Raw genomic sequence first — 21,633 nt, forward strand, 5'->3', positions numbered from 1 at the left:
TTGAGGAAGTGATCAAAATCTGTATTCACAGGAAGTCTCCTGCAGATGCTCCCTAGAAATGTGGACAGTGCTGAGTTGTCAGAAGTGGATGTTTTTTTGGAAAAGAATGAGATTGTGACTATAGAAGTGAGTTGATGGGATGGAAGGAGTTGGTCAGGATAGAAAAATCAATATTACCCAGCTCTCCTGATGTGTGCTAATTAGAATTTGGAGTCTCTTAGGTAAACAGGTTCTGCCACAGGGTTTAACACCCATGAGGTCTCCAGTTGAATTGCTTTATCATTGCAGGTACTGACATTGTGCAGTGGCTTATGAAGAATCTTTCCATCGAGGACCCAGGTATTTAACCTTTGACCCTGACTTTATCCCCTGTGGTATAGGGAAACAGCCTATCACCATTTCCAGACTAGATTCTCCTACCCTCCTGAAAACTGGGCTTGTAAATGTGAATTCCAAGATATGGAATCACTCTACTTACAAATAAAATTAATTTATGTTCTCCACTGAATATCTACTTTTAAATTTAAATCACCCTTTGAGAAAATGAGCAGTCATTTAGAATGCCAAAGAACCCAATACAATAACATGTGAAATGAGATGAATTCTCGTTAGCCACAGCAATTAAAGATAAGTTGTAGCACTGTCATGAAAGGCCTTCTAGAGCCGGCTCTTAAAATTAGATTGCCTGATCCACAATTAAGATGTTTAATTATTTGCTAAGATGCCTTCTGTTTTCTGCTTCTGCAAGAAGTGAAGGAATGATTTTTTTTTCAACTTTAATTGTGAATTTCAATTAAGAAAACCTTATTGGAAAAACAACAAAATCCTGGCCAATAAAACAGTTTTCAAATCTGTCCTCCCACCAGAAAATAAGCAGTAAAATTTATTTTTACAACATAATTAGAAAATAGGGAGTTCTAGAAACATGAAAATTCTAGATAAATATTTTTTGTTATCCATGTGCTGATAGTTAATACTTTAATGAATTTTTATGCATTTCTTTTCTTAACTGAGTATTCTCAATGTCTACATGTCATATTTACAAATATCCACAAATGTATCCTGATGTTCTTAGCGATTCTACCTATTTGCCCCAAATTAAATGGCCTCCAATTGCTACGCTTTTTAAGAATTGGTTCAAGCCCCCTTTCTAGGTATCTGACCTTCAACTGTGATTCCTGGCTGGAGACAGTATGGCAGTTCAGGCATTCCTGTATTTTAATCTGATGCTCTTAACATACTATTGATTATGAAACAATACAATTTACCTAGAGTTGGATTAAATATAGTTGCCAGAAATCTGAGTGCCAGAAAAACAGGTCATTAATGGAATTGACATTAGCTTTTTTCATCACCTTGATTAATGGCCACTCTCATGACTAGTGAAAATTCTTAATTCTAATCAAGTTCTTAATCCACAAGGGAAAACTACACATGCTAATATTTCAAGGAAAGAACCCAAACCAACTAGCCTGTGTTTTTCCCTTATGCAGCCCGGACTTCTGATTCTTCATTTATAAAAACTGGACTGAAAAAGTCTCTACCAGTTTAGTTACATGTATTTCAAGTCAACATTTCTTTTGATTATGATGAGGATGCTAAGCAAAGAAGCACCTTTCTTAATGGTGGCCTTTTCTCTTCCAAGAGCCCTGTTTTCCTCGCCCTTAAAAATAATCATTGTATTATTGATATACGTTTTATTATTATTGTTAGCAGTAGCAATAGCAGTAGTAGAAGTAGTAGTTGTCTGAGAACCTTGAACCAGCTCATGGTGGGAGAATAGATTCAGGAATCCTCTGACCCTAGTATGAGAAGCTTCTGCACAAGTCCAGAATGATAAGGGTCATGTTTTTGAAGGTGTGTTATACCCCAATGCCCTTGGGAGGACACACCAAGGTGTTGGGAACTGTCAGAGCTCCTGCAAGGTGGCCAAGCAGGAGGAGTTAAGACCAATTCACCAGGTGGGAATAGAAGGGCGGAAATGAAGCAAACCAAGGCCCTGGGAAGCCACGCATGTCTAACTTCCACCCCTCCTTCCCTTCTTCCCATCTGCCATACTTCTAAGCAAAAGACCTTTTGCTCAAAGAATGAAGTGAGAGTTCCAGCTCCTAGATTGCTGACATGAAAGTTACCTTCCCTGGGAAAGTAGCAGCTGCAGGTGATGAAACTTCCCTTTTATGTTGGACCCATGATTCTTGAAACATGTAGACTTTAAAAGCAAACTGGTCATCACTAAGCAAGTAAAGTAAAACTCCATTCATTTGATTCCACCAGTCAAAATGTACGTTCCCTCTGAAGAATAGGTGGTTCTAAATAAACAAAACACTCGGGTTATATACAACCTCTTCAAAAGTTTGCCCGTAAGGCTGAAACAAGTCACTTTAAAAACCTCAGAGTTTATGAACTTAATAATTCCTAGAGACTCCTCTCCATGTCAGTACTTTCCATGTCCAAAAATTAATTTTTACCAGGAAGAGAGCTTTTATATTTATGTAAGACTACCACTGTGGTAAAACTGTTTAAATTTAACATTTTTCCTTACCTCTACTCAGAATAAATATAAATTTTTAATGATTTATGTGCATCTGCTTATGGTCAATGCTAAAGTAATAGAACGACAGGTTAACTCTGGCAAAATATAAATATTTTTTATCAAATTGGCCTCCCTGTGCCACTGCCCACTACACTGCTCACCTCAAAAGTGAGGTTCTAATTTATGTCCCTAAGAGAAAGGTAACACGCTCCTCGTCGCTATTGGGACTGTGTATCGGAGAATGCTCTCTAAGTCTAGAGTCTCTGTGGGGAGTGAGGCTGCATGCTCATTGCTGAGGATGGTAAGAAATGGTAAAAATAAAAATATAAATCAGAGCTGCCAGCACTTACCCTACAGCAGCCACTGCTAAGCGCTTTATGTGCAATATCTCAGTTAAGCACAGGTTTATCTACACCAAAGCTCATGCTCGGAATGGTGAAGCTAGACTTTCTTCTGGAAAAATTAGGTGGAAGGGGGGAGGTTAAAACAATATCGGACTCTCAGAGCTGTGGTCCAAAAGTACCCCAGACACGTGGCAGCCCCTCCCCACCACTGACGTCTCCCTTCAGCCCAAATAGTCGTATCTTAAAGTTATCAATCAATCATGCAGTTATCTGGGAGCGATGACAGTTGACTTCTGGTTGCCTTTCTGCTCTCACAAGCTACATTTCAGCTAAGTAGCCCTGCATTCCGACAGCTTCCTAATTACTTCTCTCTCCCACACCTTGTCCCCACAGTTGAAGCAATACACTTGGGAAGCCTTATAGCTGCCCAGGGCTACATCTTTCCCATCTCGGACCATGTTCTCACCATGAAGGATGATGGCACCTTTTATCGTTTCCAGGTAGGCCTGCCAGCTCCTCTTGCAAAGAACCTTTTCTTTTCATCACCATCTGACCTCAGATTAGAACCATATTTAAAAAAATAAAAAAGGCTATTTAAGGAAGCAACTCTTATCTCTCATCAGCACTGGGATAACCAAGAAAACTTTCATCTGGGCCACTTGTTGCTCTACCCAAATAATACTAAGAAGCCTAGAACCTACTATTTGTTGGGCACTTTATACATGTTTTCTCATTTATTCTGAAGAAAAACTTTTGGGGGGCAAATATCACCCATTTTACAGATGGGAAAACTGAGGTGCTCCAAGAATTAACGGGGCACTTAGTAAATCAAAAAGACAGCCTTGGTTTGAATATAGGTCAGCCTGATAGCAAAGTCCTGAATCTTTCTACTGTATCATGCTGCTTTCCTGCTATGGGGTTCCCCTTCATTACCTATTAATTCTTCCCATACATTTTCCATTTCTGTCCTCAGATTCTGTCCTAGATCTGGCACAGACAATAGGGGTTGTGTCAAGGTCAAAACCAAAGGGTTTGGGAACAGAATTCTTCAGACAGAATCAAAGAGTATCTCAGTCTGCTGGGGCTGCCATAACAAAATACCACAGTGAGCATGGCTTAAACAGTAGAAATTTATTTCTCACAGTTCTGGAGGCTGGAATCCCAAGATCAGGGTTCCCGTAGGGTTTAGTTTATGATGAGCATGCTCACCCTGGTGTTCAGATAGCTGCTTCTCATTGTGTTTTCACATGGAGGCAGGGAAGGTGAGAGAGAAGGAGAATGAGAGAGCGAGAGACAGAAAAGAGACAGAGAGGAGGAGAGAGAGACAGAGAGAGACAAAGAGAGAGCTGATGTTTCCTTATATACGGACACTAATCCTCTGGGATCAGGGCCTCACGTTAATGGCCTCATTTAACCTTAGTTACTTCCAAACTCCAAATACAGCCACACTAGGGGTTAGGGCTTCATCATATGAATTGGGGACAGGGCAGGGGATGAGAGGGGACACAATTCAGTCCATAGTAAAAAGATGAAAAGAACTTAGAGCTTGTGTGCCCAGGGAACTGTGCCAAACCAACTTTTGTAGTTAGACTTCTATTGTTTCAGGATAAGAAATTTTTTGCCCTGTAAACTATTTCTCATTTTTGCATTTATTTTGCTTACCTGGATTCATTTCTCAACACCTAGATTGAAATGTTGGCTGCCCTCAGCTGTTTTAAGAGCAGGAGAGAGCTGGGTTGTGGTGTCATCATGAGGGAGATGAGGACAGAGCCTGTCCTAGGGTGGCGTCCTCACTGGGTGCACGTAAGGGCTGACCCTGGCCCCCAGGTGGGGGGCGGGGCCAAGCGATGACATGCCTCTGGGTCCTGACACCTCTGCTCTTTTGCAGGCTCCATACTTCTGGCCTTCAAACTGCTGGGAGCCTGAAAACACCGACTATGGTGAGCAGCGAAGCCACAGCCCACACTTAGCATTACCCCCAGAAGTGCAGAAGATAAATGCTTGGTGGCTGGTGGCTGGGGTGCACAGGGAGGAGGGTCTTTACCCTGCTTAGCCCTTTCTCATACCGCCGACATGTAGTGAACATCCTGTTCCATGTAATGAAGAAAAGCAGAGCACACTGAAAGTGCAGCCATGGAAGGGAATAGGGGAAGGAAGAAAAGTCTGTCAAGGGCGGTCAACATGCTGATTCTGCTGGGACTGTGGAGAACCAGGATCCCACAGCAGCCTTGAAGGACAGTGACTGTTGACTGTTCCTTCTGGGGCAGGGCTTCAGGGAAAGCCAGATCCATCTTTCCCTGATCCCTTCTAGTCTCACAGATTTGTTAAGACTTATTAATAACTCATTAGCATTTTCGATAGTTAGAAGTTAGGGGGAAATGGAGATAGACCAGGGAGAGGTATACAGAAGTTATCCTGGACTTGGAAAATAAAGAGTGGACAAAGCTGAGAGCTGGGTAAGCAGGAAGTCCCCTCCATGAAAGCAGGGATCTATTAGACTCTTACCATATACTTTCTGTGGAGAATAACATTACTAGGTGTCAATCCTCTAAAATGTTATATTGTCCCTCAACTTTAGTTAAAAACCTGAGGCCAGGAGAAGCCACATCCCCACACTTATCACACTGTATTCTACTTGTTTGTTAGTTCCGTGAGGGTGGGGTTGGTTCACCTTCTTTGCTCTCATGTCCAGGACATAGTGCATACCTGAGGCATAGTTGGTGCTGAGTAAATATCTGCTGATGGTTTTGCTTCTTCACTAAAAGTGATTGATTAGCAGACACTCAGTAGAGGCAGTAGAATTTGAATTCAGATCTTAGTGGCTCCAAAACCCATGCTCCTTTTATAGTCTCGTGCATGGCATTGTCACAGAAGCACCTTCCCCTTTATAGAGCATCCTCATGACTACTTAGCTGATGGAACAATCCACAACAGCTCTTCTTAGCACTGAGACACTTGATGAAACCTGCAGCTTCTCTTAAAGCTCTTTGCAGGATTGTTTATACAGGAAAACAGAGGTAGCTGCAGCTGAGTGATGTTCCCAGGAGCCTGTTGGGGAGACCTGTGTGATAAGCTACACCCTCTGGATCACATGTCTGAGGGAGGGGAAATAAGCAGCTGGAAGCAGTCCTAAGGATGGAATGTGGACAAGTCACTGCCTAATAAGGTTACGGATGTTCCGTGTCCAAGTCTGGAAGATGGCCCTGGTAGAGAGGGCAGGCCCCTCTGATTGCCTCATAGGCTGTCTGCAGGCATCTGGATCCCCTTGAACTGGGCTGTGCCCTAAATGATATAAGAAGTAGGTCCAGCAAGGATTCTGGCTCACAAATGGAGCTGCATTTGGCTGCTCACAAAACAAGTATTTCCTGGGCTGAAATTTTGCTCACAAAAGCCCAACTCAGAATTTGAATAATTGTGGCTCAATTTCATGCAGCAGCCATGTACCCTTGTGACTAATGAAAACCAATAGTTTTCAAGACGATGGTGAGGGTGGAAGGATGGTGGGACCAGATAACTGGGCCCAAGTAAGATTAAAATATTTTCTTGAATCTAAAGCATAGGCCATCTGAAACTGCATACAATAGGCATTATTTCCCTTTCTCTACAGGTTTTCTCCATTTCTTAATTTTAGTTATGTTACATAAACAGGAATAGAAATAATAATTTATATCGGGCTCTCATTAAAGCAAAATTATTTTGAATTCCTGCGCCTCAGTCTTGGCAAATCATATGGAGAAGTTAAGGTGCTGGATTTTGAAGTGCTCGCTCACATTTCCAAAGCAGTTAAGTCAGAAAATCAGTAACTATGTACCAAGAAGGAATTCAGCACAGGGGGCCCAGAATTGAGTAGCTCCACTAATGGCGTGAGCCTGGCAAGGTACTTAACCTCTCTGTGCCTCAGAACCCTCACATTAAAACCAAAATAACAATAGTACTTGTCTCCCGGCATTGTTTTGTTATGATTAGGTGAAATGCATGCAAGATTTGATGTGTGGCACATAGTAAGGAGTTGATAAAAACCATGGTGGTGGTGGTTGGTATTATTACTCTAGGGAGATGTTTGATTTTATTGGTTCTGCAGTGGCCCTCTTGCCAAAAAGATGTAAAACTGAAGCTAAGAATTCAGAATGGGTATGGTTTGAATTGACCAAGCACCAGACGCTTTCATTTATTCAGCCACCATTTACTGATCAAATACTCTGTGTCAACTGCTCTGTCACAGAGTTGAGTAAGTCATAGTCTGGCCCTCGAAGCATTTCACACTGGGGGAGGTGGAATAATGAGGGAAGAAGGGCCCGTCGAGGCGTGCAATCAGAGTACTCAATGGCATTACGCTGAGGAAAGGGCGAATTGTTTGGAAGGGGCAGGTTTATAAAAAAGCCTTCTATCAAGAAGAGGCATTTAGGATTCACCAGTTTTAGAGATCTATTATGGATTCCCCCAAAAAAATTTCCCTGAAAAATTTTCCTCATTTATAAAATGAGGATAATACCAAAACGCATCTCATAGGGTTATTGTGAGGATTAAGTAAGTGAACATTTAGAAAGCCCCTAAAATGATGTCTGACATTCAATGAGCACTGTATAATTGGCAGCTGCTGTTATGGTGATACTCCCAGCACCTAAAACAGTGCTTGGCACATGAGAGACATTCAATAAATTTTTGAATGAATAAGTAAATGGGGCAATGAATGTCATAGTGGAAAAAGCTCTGAACTGGACCTTAATTCTAATTCCTCTTCTGCCAGTAACTAGTCCATGAGTAAATCAATTCACCAATCTTGGCCTTTAGTTTTCCCATCTGTCAATAAAGGGTCTACACTTGATGGTTGCCAAGGTTACTTCCCATGCTAAAATCCCATTGTTCTAAAAAGTAATTAGAGGGTATGTGATTTATATGTTCCCTGGTTTAAGATATTGAGGTAAATAATGATATCGCTAGTAAAGACAGGAAGTCTGGAAAGGAAATTAGTTTTTTAAGGATACTAAATAGGACAAAGTCAATGTATTGTTTAATGTTTAATTGCACATGTAGTACATGAATCCATGCTGCTTATAAAAATGTTTTAAATGTTCTGCTTTTGTCATGGTGAGAGACAGTGAGCTTGAGATAGCAGTGGGTCATCCAGGTGAGATGCTGGTGAAATGAGATTTTCAGGTGTGAAAGCAAGAAGACAATCATTTTTTTCAGTGAGAAATTAAATAGCCTATAAAAACCAACATCTGAACTTAAAGCAAATCCCCCAGATGGTCTGTTATAGGACTGGCTATTGTTGCCAGTGGTCATTTGATTGGTTAGACATTAGAGCGAGCACTGTCGAAGGTACTGTGGCAGTGTAGACAAGCCCAGGGAAGGTCTGTGCCAAGAAGAGGTCCATTCTAAATCCTACCTCCGTAGTTCTGGTGATCAGACTCCCCGTTATGTAACATTAGCCACGGGGGAAGTGGGCTGAAAGCATGCGACCGTGTAACTCATGGTCGTCAGGAGTGATCCAGCTTTTCATTCTGTGTGTGGTACTTTAACTTAGAATTTAGCTGGTCCATTTTGCCCCAATGGGTTGGAAATTTCTTGAGATACTTCTTCCTAAATAGAGCTCATATCTGGCTTAGACTTTCCCAGGTTTCACATTTGGCTAATACAAAATACTATCTGAGGCAGCATTGTTAACACTCCACTGACCTGCACTGCCCTGGGTCATCGAGACCTGGCCTGCTGAGCTTCCTGCCTCAGGTTGCCCCAAATTCCACAGGCTGTGTAACTGGTGGTCCAAGAGACTGAGATGTACCTTGTAATAGAGAAAACACTTCTTTACCAGACACAATGGAGAGGTGTAGTTACTTGATTCATTGGAAAAGTTGGTTAGTAGAGAATCATGAAAAATGATATGTACATATCTTAATCACTTCATATTAATGAATGATATACAAAGGAACATTCATTTGGCAGCCTTTTAAGTAGGACCAAAGAGTCTCTTTGATTGGAGTTCTAATAATTTGAATTTCTTTCTTAAATAAGCCATACTCAGAATAAACCATCCATTTTGGGCATCTTTAAAGCGCATCAAGAATTTAAAAACACTTTTGAAGCAAACTGTATGTTGACCCGTTTGGAATTTTTATTATTTTTCCCCTTTTTTTCAGTTATCTCACCTGTACCAAAGTCATCAGCAATTGGCTTAGCCAACTCTCCTTTATCAAGTTGTTTCTAACCATTCAACTGTGTCTTCATAGAAACAACTCTCTTTTCAATTAATTGCATCAGTGTATATAACATTTACTTACATTATGATGAACTTATGCTATGAAAATAACGGGCGTGCCTAACATAAACTGATTTGAGAACAAATACAACTGACTCTCATCTGCATACAATGCGACTGGTGTATGCAAAGTGTGGGCACGCCAGAGTAGGCTGCTAGCTACAAGTTTCCAGCATATCGTAGGTTGCCATCAGTACATTTTTCAGACAACATGGTGTAGGTTTGTTAATCCAAAAAGAAGTTGAGTAGATAGCGTAGTGTGCTTAAGTTGTCAAACAACAGTCGGATCTCTCTGACCTTCCCTCCAAGTCATTCTATTGTTTATTTATCTATTGTCTCCCTCGGATCAGTCTGTGTGGCACTGGAGGGGTAGAGATACTGAAGGAGCAGAAGTAGGGAGAGGAAGTGATGAAGGCCATGTGTGAGAAAGAATGTCCTAGCAAACAAGGTTCAAGAACACTTCCTTAGCTGGGGAAGAGGGACCTAAATTGTCCCCCCTTTCCATTGTCCATTCTCTTCATCTGGCAGGCCACGCCCCAGTGCTAGGTACAGAGATTGGAGGTGAGTAGGGCATAGCCTCGACCCTTGAAGAGCCATCATCCTAGAACAAGAAGAAGAACCTTCATCCTGAAAACAAGGGACAGTCTAGTAGAGCCACAATTACAGTTCACTGGAATTAGGTTCCATAGTTGAGGATAGATAGATGCAACACCAAGCCATCTGGACCACCAAGCTGGGTCTTCAAAGATTGGTAGGTGGTTGCCAGATAAACATAGGAGAAGAAGAGAGAAGAGGAAAGGCCTTTCATACAGCAGACACATATGCAAAGGAGTGGAGCTGAAAGAGTTTGAATAGTGTCACTTGCCTGAGTGCAGAAGGGAAGGGGTTGCTGAGACAAGCAAAGACTGAATCTTGAAGAACCAAATGTACTACCTTAAGGAGCCTAACCCTTCTTCTGAGGTCACTGAGGAGTCAATGCAGGGCATTTAGGCAAGAGGGTAACATGCTCATATTTGAGAAAGATCACCTTGATGGAGGATGTTTGGGGCGAAGCAGGATTAGAAAGATGGAGGGGAGTTTTCAGGATTAGAAGATGGGTTTCTCATCTGTTCCTGACCTGTAGAAAGATTCCTAGAGGTCAGGTGTTGTGGCTTCCACATAGAAACATATTTTTCACAGCACAGTGCTGGGTACTTAGCCATCTGAGCTCGCTGGCTGGCTGGCTGGCTGGCTGGCTGGATGAGTGGATGGAGAGATGAATGGATGCATTTATGATTCCACTACACTGCTGGTTTTCTATGTGTTGTGATTTTTCTTCCCTCAGCCATCTATCTCTGTAAGAGGACAATGCAGAATAAAGCAAGGCTGGAATTGGCAGACTACGAAGCAGTAAGTATGTTTCTTTTCCAGGGAAGGTGTGGGAGAAGAGTGAAAACATATCTGCAGCTCTGTTTTAACTCACATTTTTCCCTTTTTCACTTCCCAAACCCTTTCAGACAGTGGAAAGGAAGTCTCTATTTCCTCTTTTTTGTTCTCAGCTCCTCTTACCATCACAATAAAATTATATCTTTATATAAAAGACTCTCAAAATTCAGCAATAAAAAACAATTTGACTTAAAAATGAGCAAAGGATTTAAACAGACACTTCACTGAAGAGGACATAGGGTGACACATAAACACATGAAAAGACATTCAACACCATTAGCCATTAGGGAACACAGATTAAATCCATGTCGATATGCTAATACACCCCTATTAGAATAGCTAAAATAAAAGGTACTGATAATGCCAAGTGCTCGTGAGGATATGGTGAGCAACTGGAACTCTCTTACGATACTGGTGGGAACGTGAAATGGTACAGCCACTCTAGAAAATGGTTTGGCAGTTTCTTATAAAGTTAAATATACACTTACCATATAACCAAGCAATCCCACGAGAGAGTTCAGAATTTATGTTCACACTAAAACCTATACACTAATGTGTGTAGCAGTTTTATTTGTGATAACCAAAAGCTGAAAATAACAAAAATGCACTTAAACAGGTGCATGTTTAAACAAACACTAGTATATCCTTTCAGTGGAATACTACTCTGCAGTGAAAAGGAGCAAACTATTAATACATGCAAACTTGGATGAGCATCAAAGACATTATATTGAATAAAAGAACCCAGTTTCAAAGGATTACAAAACGTATGATTCTATTTATGTGGCATTCTTCTAAAGACAAGACTATCGTGAAGGAAAACAGATCAGTGGTTGCCAGCAGTTATGAGTAGAGGTAGGATGTAGCTATAAAGAGAAAGCCTGAGAGAGTTTTCGTAGGTGATGGAAGTATTCTGTATCCTGATTGTGGTGTTGGTTATATGAATCTATACATATGTTAAAATTCACAGAACTGTATGCCAAAATGTGGAAAAAAGCGAATTTACTATATAATAACTTTTTAACTTTAATATATGATAATTTTTAAAATCACATTCACCTGTGCTTGGCAGTAGATGCAGAATCTGAAGACTAAAGTCAATCCAGAAGATAAAATAGATGTATAGCATATGAGGTAGATACTTTTCCAGCTTGCCTCCCCCTCCACCTTCACAACATGTGATTTCTTGCAAGAATTGGAGGCCCTACCATTACACTCATATTCATTCCCATTTAACAGAGCCAAGGCTCAGAGAACTTGAAGACTCAGAGATAATTTTTTTAACATTTTTAATTTTAGGAAGTGCTGCTCAGCCATGAAATGATTGAGGGTCGGCAGCTAGGAGGAGGGTCAACATTAAGGAGAGTGAAATGTCCTTCTCTGGATAGTACAGGATTAACAGCTCCTTCAAATCCACCCGCCTTCCAAATGCCCCTCCTGATTTCACTATCTCAGTCTTCCAAAATAAGCATGAGGTCCCACTCTGCCAGACCTTGTCACTCTTGGGTACCTGTGCCCAAGCCGATCAATCTGCTGAGCTATCACTCCCCTCTCTGTCACCTAAGGGGAATGTGCATGCCATTGGAGAGCAGGACCAGTGCACAGCCCCCTGCCCCCTTTGATCCCACGGGCATCACAGGACCTGTGCATGGAGGAAGACGGGAGGAGGATTCAATGCAGGAGTTTGCTTCTCAGTGGGAGCCATTAAACAAATATGCTGAACCATGATCTTCCCAAGCAAACCCTGGCATGGCTGTTCTGTAGAGCTGAGCATCCTGGGTACCCAGTCCCTGCCCACCCCCCTGTCTGCCCTTATGCACGTGCAGCCAACCCTCTCAGAAGACTGCTATCTCACCCTTTGTGCATCTGGTACAAAATGCTTTAACTTCGACTTGACTACATCCCTTCCCTAGCACAACCTGTAGGAAAGATCCAGATGGCGGAAGTACGTGACCCCTCCATCCTCCATCTCTCTTCCCTGTATTTTCCATGTTTTCGAAAAGGTTCTAAATAGAAACAAGACAGCGTCAACTCCTGTTTTATTCAGGTTTCTCTTCTATTGCCATAGTATGTCCTGCTTTGGTATTTGTAAAGAATATGGCATTAATATGTTCTTTCAGGTCGAAGTTCTGCCTAAAAATTGTGAGAAACTAAAAAAGTATTTTGTTTTCAAATATAGCAATTTTCTTAATTTTTTCTGATTATATATTGTCTGTAAAAACAAATCCAAACAATAAGGAAAGCAGAGAAAATAACCCGCAGCCCTTCTCCACTAAGCGTTTTTCTGTACATACATTTTTTTTTACCAAAAAAAACACAAAAACTTAAATCATACTGTAAATATTATTGTGTAAACTGGTTCCCCCCCAATCTTATACTGTAAGTATGTTAGGAATATTTCCATGTCACTAATAATAATCTACATTATTATCTTTAATGGCTGCCTAGTATTCCATGGTATGACTGTCATAGCTTATAAAACTACTCCCCAGTTGACTGGCATTTAGGGATTACCAGCTTTTCTTCTTATAAAGAGTGGAAGAATCAAAAGAACAATTTTTTCTGAGGTACACCAAGCCTTGGCAAGAACTAAGTTTAATGTGTTGATCTTCAACTGAAGTTCCTTTTATATTAATAATCCACTGATGAGGGTAATCAATTAGTGTTGGCATGAGCTCTATGAAAATACATAGCATACTGTGGGCTCCAGCCTTGCATTCCATCAGAATTAGGCAGATCATTAGGGGACCTGTCAAACAACCCCCTCCCCCCACTGTCCTATTGTACCACTAGGTAAGTCTACAGAGTTAGAGAAAAGGCTTCTTCCCTCTTCTTCTGAATGCCTTTTCTTTCTCTCTGTTTTTGAGTTTTCCTTTCATGAACATCACAAACATAGACACCCCCTCTTTTTCCACTATTGAATCTGGACTTTCAAAGACATGAATGCCAGGTCCTCTGGTTTCTTCTTTCCTGCCCACTTCTGAGACTCCTGATGGAAGCCAAACCTTCAGAAAGCCATTCTTAGCTTTGCTCTTGAAGATGTCCAGTAGGTTGTGAAGACCCCTTTGTCCCTTCCCTAAATCCTGCATGCATAGCCACAAAGGGTTCTCCCTATCTTCAATAGCCTTTATAAAAGTACGAGTTGTGTTCTTCTAAAACACACAGAAGAGAGGAATTTGTCGAACCAAAGGGATTTCAGACTTAATGAGTGTGTAAATGAATATCGATAGTTCTGCTCTGTACAGCAGACTCTAGTACAAAGTCAAATTGGGTTCATGTCCAGTGGATTTAAAGTGGGGCCCAACTATTTTGTTGGAAGTAACCAAAATAGATGGCTGCCTTATAATAACCATAAGTGTTGATGTGCAAACTTATGATGATGAATCCCTTCTCATTCGTTTTTATATCTCCTTAGGAAAACTTAGCAAGACTTCAGAGGGCCTTTGCAAGGAAGTGGGAATTCATCTTTATGCAAGCAGAAGCACAAGTAAAGTAGGTGACTTAATAGAGACACTTGCAAAGAGAAAAAGTCTCTGGAATTTGGAGGTGGTGTGATTGTGGAATTGCCAAAGCGGGGGTACCTTCCGCAGACGGCCAGTTGTGGTTAGTCGCTGTCATCTCTCATGGGAGCAACTGAGTAGAAAGCAAGATCAACATAGATATTTCATCTTTGTAACCAATGGCACTCTAGAATCATTTCAAAAGTGTGTGTTCTAGCAGGTAATGGGGTTCTGCCCAAATGTGGAACTCTGGTTATAAGACATACCTGTTCTCCAAAGAGATATCCAATTATTCTTCTGTGCTCAGATGCTAATAAACATCAGACCATGTAGTTTTGGAGGTTTTGTTTTCATAGGAAAACATGGTGGTGTTTGAGGGAGGCCAACAAGTCACCCCTACTCTACCCTCACCCTGGAGGATTTAGAAGCAATCTAAAATAAGGCATAGATTCAGACATTTGGAGTCCAAAATGTCAAATTGTTACTGATAAAAGCTAGATTATAGCACATAACTTTGGATATGTGACCACAGATGTTAACCCTGGAATTAAGGTTATCCATCGTGGGCAGAGCTGGATTTCTGCAGCCTTGCCACCCCCACCACCCACCTGCCCAAGGCAGAGTTGACCCCTGTAAGCTTACTACATGCAGAGAACAGGCATTCAGAAAGGATCAGCTTGAGCTTTCTCAATATCTTCTTTTAAATCCTCATATAAGTTAAGGTGCTCTTCTCTCCTTGAGGACAAGAGATGACAGAAGGAGAAAAGTTGGAGTGTTTTCCCCATATTTTTCCCTCTTAGGGAGTATAGCGGAAATTTCTTCCTCCAAGGAAACATAAGAAGTGGGCAGTATGTGTACCCCAGCCCACAAACATGGCTGTCGACCAGATCCTTTTGATTCTGGGAAATGGACTTGCTCGGGTTGGGTTCCCTCTTGTCCTTTCCAGAAGTGGCCTCTGGTTTAGCCAGGAGTGTTAACAGAAATGGGACAGATGTGGGGAAAGAAAGGGATGCTGAGCTGGGAGAAGGTCAGTCTTTTCTCTGGGTACCACTTGGACCTGAGCAGAACCCCCGTGGGTTTTCAGAGGACACCCTTTGCATCACCTGGGCAGTGTTGCAGCCCACGCCCTAGGGCTGAGTTTCAGGCCAATGGGTGAGCACTGATCACAGGTGTGGTCATAGTTTAAAATGACCTGAGGCCATTGGGTCCAGTGCCCTGCACGATGCCATGGTTCTCACTCTTCCTAGGCAGTCTCTGCCTTTCCCCAACCCATGATTGCAGCTACCTGCTGTCCACCCCCTTGCTCCCCTTGCTGAGGGAGGTGGGCCCAGGGCACTGGGTGCTGAGCTGTAGCAGGAGGAGACCTGGCCCCTGAGGAAGGAGAAAGCTGGAGGGTGAGTGAGTGGGCGAGAAGGAGGCAAAATTGAGCCCATGTACTCAAGCTACTGGAAGCAAAGAGGAGTGATAATTTGTACTTTTAGAATCACACAGCATTGCATGTTATAAAAGGAGGGGAGATTGTCACTTTGTACATATATGGTATTTCTTGATTAACTTTTTTGATTAACTCCATGATTACATTATAATTGTGGGCCATTTAAGTACGCAGTAATTATCACAAAAATCACAGGGCGATTATGGGTTTATTTCAGCCCAGTAAACTAAAGTGCTCCCAAGAGAGCCAAGAACCAGAAGTTACACAGCAATTAATCTGAGTTGCTTTTTACTTAAAGAGATAATGTGAGGTAATACAGACTTTTTAATTTTGAAGGCTCTTATCTTTGCTCCTGACCAGACCATAAAGAATCTGTCTTTGTCACCTGTAATTTCCCTCTTCCAATTTGTGCCTCCCCCAGCTGAGGCCAGTGATACTTGCCTCCTGAATCTTGTCACACGCCAGGACTATTACTCTGCTTTTAGAAAGCCAGACGGCTTAAGTGACTCTTAAAGCATGTAATTGCAGCATTTGAAGGCATTTCTACTGACTCTGAATCCAAAGAAAACTTTCAGATTTGAGGATGAAACACTAAAAGCCTGTGGTTATATTCCTTCCTATGACTCGAGTACACGGTATCCACTTTGATGGGGACATATCATGGATGATTCGGTTCTTAATAATCCAAATCTTAATAATGCAAATACACAGTTGCATTCTTGTGCTCTCCTTAGGCCTGCCATGTTCATGACACGTCTACAGTAATTTGCAACCTAACCTAAAAGAAGTTCTCTCACCACGTGGGGACTTCTTGAGGTTTCCTTGAGGGAATTGTCCACTCGTACTTTACAGCTCCGCACAGAGCAGGGGCTACACAAGTGTCCGTTGCCCTGTGTGCTGTAGCTCTAGAAACAGAAGCAGAAACCTAGGGCAAGGACCAGAGGGAAAACAATACGAAAGCCTTTGCTTTCCTTCTTTTACTCTTTCAGGATCGATCGGAAAAAGGACAAGACGGAAAGAAAAATTTTGGATAGTCAAGAACGGGCCTTTTGGGATGTCCACCGGCCAGTGGTGAGAAAGCGCTGCTTGGTTCTCTGCGACGATTTCTTTTCCCCCCACTTCCTCCTCTTGAAAGAAATGACCGTCTTTAGCCACCAGATGTCTCATGCTCAAGAAAATTGCTAAGCTTTGTGAAATAATTTAGCCATTCATTTACATAACCTCAGTAGATTTTCTGTAATGTATGTCAGTTCTACCTGTTATAAATTATCCATCCATGAAAATATGGAATTGGAAATGGGAGAGCTGTGGGAATTCCACCTGGTGACCTTCGGGCTCCAGAAGTTTGTAGTCCCAAAACAAGCGATTTCCACTTCTGCTGTCACTCAGCTCTAAATCTTAGAATACTCTTTTTCAAATGCAGCCGATCCTTGTTATTCACAGCAGTTACATTCCATAAAGTCACCGCGAACACTAAATCAGAGAGTGCTGAACCACTGCATTTGAACCACTTCATCGACTGATTAACACATAAACTCGTTTAATGTGCATCTCTGTTTAAAGACACCTTAATGTATATCATCGATTCATTACCATTGAACTCATGGCCAATGACACTCTAGCTCATCTTGGAATAAAGCTGACCTAATGCCAGTGTTTGCCCTGCAAGGCACATCACAGCCTTCTGGCGCAGTTCAGCACTATGTTCGGCGGCCATTTTAAACAACATAATCACCACCACCACCACCAACAACAATAAAAACAGAAATGTGCAAAATGTGGCACTAGATAAACCTTGAAAAGGACACTTGTTTACAGCATGAAAGTTGAAACAAGGAGGCAGAGCGCCACCCTATCTGATTTCGGCTGGGAACACGCACGTCAGGCAATTCCCAATTTTTGCTGCTCTGCGCATGTCCGTGAATGACCACGAATGCACCACAGTATTGATTGTGGGTTATACATAAGTTTTAGCAATTAGGCAAATTCACAAGTATGAAATCTGAGAATAATGAGGTTTGACTCTACTTATCATTTCATGTCATTAAAACAAATCTTGCATTTCCTTCATGAAATGGAACTAAAATGAATAAACTGTTTCAGCCTTCCTAAAAAATGATTCAAAGCAAAAACAAAAAACAAAAAACAAAGACGTAATCCCCATCCAAATTTCGGAGTCTTTTTTGATGGTTAGAGACGTGAAATAACAGTGGCCGTGACGAGTGCCACCTCGCAACTCCGAATAATAAGTTTGCTCTTATCAACCGTACGCTAACCCCGCTACCTGTCATCCTTAGACAGTACGAGGTAAGTTTTTATATTTCAGGATATTTATATAGACAGGAACACATATTGAAGATGAAACATCTTTGTTAAAAAAAATTATAAATGGCAAAATGGAGATAATCGTGCATTATCTGTAATGAGAAAGGTAATGACTGGTAACCCACTGGGGCTAAATTGGAAGGGTGATTTTCACTTAGTAATTCATGTGATGATTTTTTTTTTTTCTCAGCCAGGCTGTGTGAACACCACAGAAATGGATATCAGAAAATGTCGACGTTTGAAGAACCCACAAAAGGTTAAAAAGGTTCGCGAGTTTAGCCGAATTAAAAATTCTTGATGTGAATGGCCCTTTCATTTCTAGTACTGTTCAAACAATAATTTGCTATTTGTTAATTCTACCCCATTTCATGCTTTGAAACCATTTCATTCATTTATTTTACAAATATTTGTGGAGTGGCTGATATGTGTCTGGCACTCTTCTTGCCGCTGAAATGCCGTCCTCACAAAGCCCACATCCTGGCACCAATGAAACAAGCCTATGGGCAACAAACAGCGCCAGGAGGGCTGCATTAGCAAAGTACAGGATGGTTCAGGAGTCCCTGGAGGGGGCGCTAGACTGGGGCTTTCCACGAGCTTCCAAAATAGGCTCTAGGTGCTGAGGTCTGAAGGGTAGTGGCAGTTGGCTCTGGAAAGGAGGCAGAGAGGAAAGGAAACTAGAGGAACAAGAAGTATGGAAATCCCACAGGTGAAGATGAGCTTGGTGCTTTGAAAGTCCTTTAGTATAGCTGGGTTATCCAAACTCGAATCGCCTTCTTGCTCAACTGTGAATGAGCCAGTTGTGTTTCACTATGCTGAGGGGGCAGTGGCCACGGTATATCCAAGGGCACCACACTCAGTCTGCCACTGTCGGTACACCCCACTCTGGCAATAGCACCAGGGACCATACTGTGGGAGAACACATCTGTCCTCCATAATGTTCATTTCAAAAGGTTGGAGATGTGTCCCCAGATGACCAGTCCTCTCATTTTCTCATATATGTGACATGACATATACATCGACTTCTTAAATCTACTTACATATTTTATTCTTCATTGAGATAATGATGCCCATTGTATTATATTTTATAACGTTAATCTTAAAATGTTCTCATTTAAGGGCCACCTAATTATGTTAGAATTTTATTCCAGAATTTCATAGAGCCCACATCCACCCTATCTGAGCCCTTCTTGATTTATAGATTTCAGCTGTACATTGTATACCGTTTGAGGTTTTATTTCTTTCCCAAAGCAAAGATTATCTCTAACACAAGGAACAGCTTAAAAAGTAGCCGTAGCTGTGAGCATGTGGAGAAACTGAGGCCAGAAAACTGTTTAATTTAAAAGCAAAAACTCTGAAACCCTGCCATCTCAGCAATTGTTCTTGAACCTCTTTTGTGGTTCAGAATCACATGGGCATTTGATCCAAGTGCAGATTCCCAAGCCCTACCCAGGATGGTTCAGGAGTGCCAGGAGGGGGCACCAGATGACCCGGGTAGGGCTTGGCAATGTGCATCATTACCAAGAACTCCCAGATGATTCACTGCAGATGGACCACATTTGGAGAATCACTGATATACAAGGATTTTCTAACAGTGGTACCCCACAGATGGGAGAGGCTACGTCAAGAGAAGGAGTTGCCATCATTGGAGAAAGTCAAGCAGAGGCCAATCATTTATTGCTGGGATGTCATTGAGAGGGTTGGAAGCATCGGATAAGTGGTCGAAATAGCTGGCCCCTAAGTCCCCTTCAACTCTGAGGGTGCATAATTCTATCTTCTTGCTTCTTCTCTAGTCAGTGTATGGCGTGACAGAAGAGTCCCAGTCACAAAGCCCTGTGCACATACCCAGTCAGCCAATCAGGAAAACCACAAAAGAGGACGTCCGGAAGCAGGTGAATGAATGGACTCCTGTGCTCCCAGGAGGAGCCATGGCCAGTTTGAAAACCCTTTGAATGTTCACCTCTGAAGGCTGAAGGAGCTTTGAGTTCCTGGAAACCATAGTGGAACCCAGCTGTGGGTGACTTGAACCTTTGAGTGCTGTATGTGAACAAGCCATGGAAGCTTGAGAGGGAAAATTCTCTACTGAATTCCTCCAGCAGTGATAAGAGGAGGACATTAATGAGTTATCCCTGCGCTGTGGGGTGACTGCTGTAGGCAGGTCTCCCACAGAAGCTGGGGCGGGAGGTTTCTTAAAATTGTAATACCCTTCCAGAGTCAGCCAGCTCACGCCACTGACTTCATTGCTGTGATACAAGAGTAAAGTTTACAAATAAAGCAAGCCCCACTCCCAGGCCCATCTCAGCAGTATTTGGTTCAATGTTCTTTATGATGAGGAGTTAATTGGTCAACCCAGGTCAGCAGGCCATGGCTAACTACATCACTTTTTTCTGGGGCTCATTGGTAATGAAGTAACTTTAGGTCTACTCCTTACATTACTCTTTATTGGCTTCTGGGATTGGAAGGAACCCAAAGGAGTAAGCTTATTTATTATTGGGTGATGAAGAGGAAATAGAAGTATGCAAAATAGGTGTTTGATGATTTTAGTCAAGTACGTCAAGCACATGGGTGTGATGTGAGTGTGACAGATGTTTAGGAGATGATCGTAGGAGCTTAGTCAAACCAGGCATTTACGGGGGTGTGTATTACCTGCCCATGCTGTTGTTAAGCTTTGGAGAATATATACTGCCTTTAAGTCTGCCATCTCTTTTGGAAATCAAGACTTAAGCTATAACACAGGAGGACATGTGACAGAGGCTAACTTGTAGAGTGTGAATGAATCTTAACGGTGGCAGGAATTTTCAAAAGGGCAAAGCGGTTGCTGGCGTGCAAAGCTGGAGGGTTGAAGCCTGTGCAGAGGAAGAGTTTAAATCTTAGTGAAAATACTGGATTTGGATTCCTGGGGTGAAAGGAAAATAAAAACGTCTGGTTTGGTCTTAACACCTCTATTCTGTCTTTCTCCAGATAACATTTTTGAATGCACAGATTGACAGACATTGTTTAAAAATGTCAAAAGTGGCTGAAAGGTATGTTTCCACTTAGTAAAATTACTACTTTCTTCTAATTTAACAAAAGAGAAGTGTTACGGGGTTATGGCTAACAAATGTATACCACATCAAGAGGCAGACCGTAGGCATTCCTAAAACTGATAGATGAAAAAAACCACAGAGCCCGTGGGAGTACAACTAAGACAGCAGACCTCCCCTGACTGATGTCAAGAAATGTTCTGCTGCTGAAGCTTTTCAGGAGGTGGCCACGGTACCCTGTCAATCAAGGTCAAATGTCCTTAAAAGCTACATGATGCACTTTTGCCTTCAGCCTCTCGATTAATGCAAATGAAATTGCTGCCTTTTCAGCTATAAAACATCCAGATTCACTTTACAGGGAGAAAGAAATTGTGTGCCCTTTGCGGTGTTAGCCGCATGAACAGAAGGGGACTGGACCATCAGGAGGCGTTCCGCCTCCACACACCGTCAACCACCGAACCGCATTGAATCAACTGTAAAGAAAATATTTGGCACCTCCAGTCTGGCTTCTGCAGGAACGTTTGTGCTACAATCTGTACCAGTAGCTGGTTCCACTCCGTTAACTTGTGGGAGAACTCAATTTTGTCAACTAAATGGTCTGTTTTTGAACTCTCAGCGAGGAGGGGAGACCACCTGGGGAATCTACGTGGAATTAAATCTGATCGGGCAGCCCCAAACTGAACATTTACTCATCCATGTGCTGCTGCTAACGCGATGACCAATATCTGAAGGATCAGGGGCTTCAGTTGGGTCTTAGTATTTATTGGCTATCAGAGTAAAGTGGGTCTGTAAGCC

The 21,633-nt window shown here is 42.0% G+C and overlaps 1 protein-coding gene across 10 annotated transcripts in view; it reads left to right on the forward strand.

The window, feature by feature from the left end:
- Window positions 1-21,633, forward strand: part of RGS6 (regulator of G protein signaling 6) — a 450,793-nt gene that overhangs the window by 357,843 nt on the left and 71,317 nt on the right. For all 10 annotated transcript variants that reach the window (XM_016118653.2, XM_016118651.2, XM_016118656.2 and 7 more), the window contains exons 4-12: window positions 289-339; window positions 3,271-3,377; window positions 4,766-4,817; window positions 10,461-10,525; window positions 13,974-14,050; window positions 16,483-16,564; window positions 18,009-18,083; window positions 19,609-19,707; window positions 20,777-20,838. In XM_016118653.2, the coding sequence (XP_015974139.2) occupies window positions 289-339; window positions 3,271-3,377; window positions 4,766-4,817; window positions 10,461-10,525; window positions 13,974-14,050; window positions 16,483-16,564; window positions 18,009-18,083; window positions 19,609-19,707; window positions 20,777-20,838 (670 nt within the window). The remainder of the gene's footprint in view (window positions 1-288; window positions 340-3,270; window positions 3,378-4,765; window positions 4,818-10,460; window positions 10,526-13,973; window positions 14,051-16,482; window positions 16,565-18,008; window positions 18,084-19,608; window positions 19,708-20,776; window positions 20,839-21,633) is intronic.

Source organism: Rousettus aegyptiacus, unplaced genomic scaffold, assembly GCF_014176215.1.
Source record: "Rousettus aegyptiacus isolate mRouAeg1 unplaced genomic scaffold, mRouAeg1.p scaffold_m13_p_3, whole genome shotgun sequence".
Classification (NCBI taxonomy): Eukaryota; Metazoa; Chordata; class Mammalia; order Chiroptera; family Pteropodidae; genus Rousettus; species Rousettus aegyptiacus.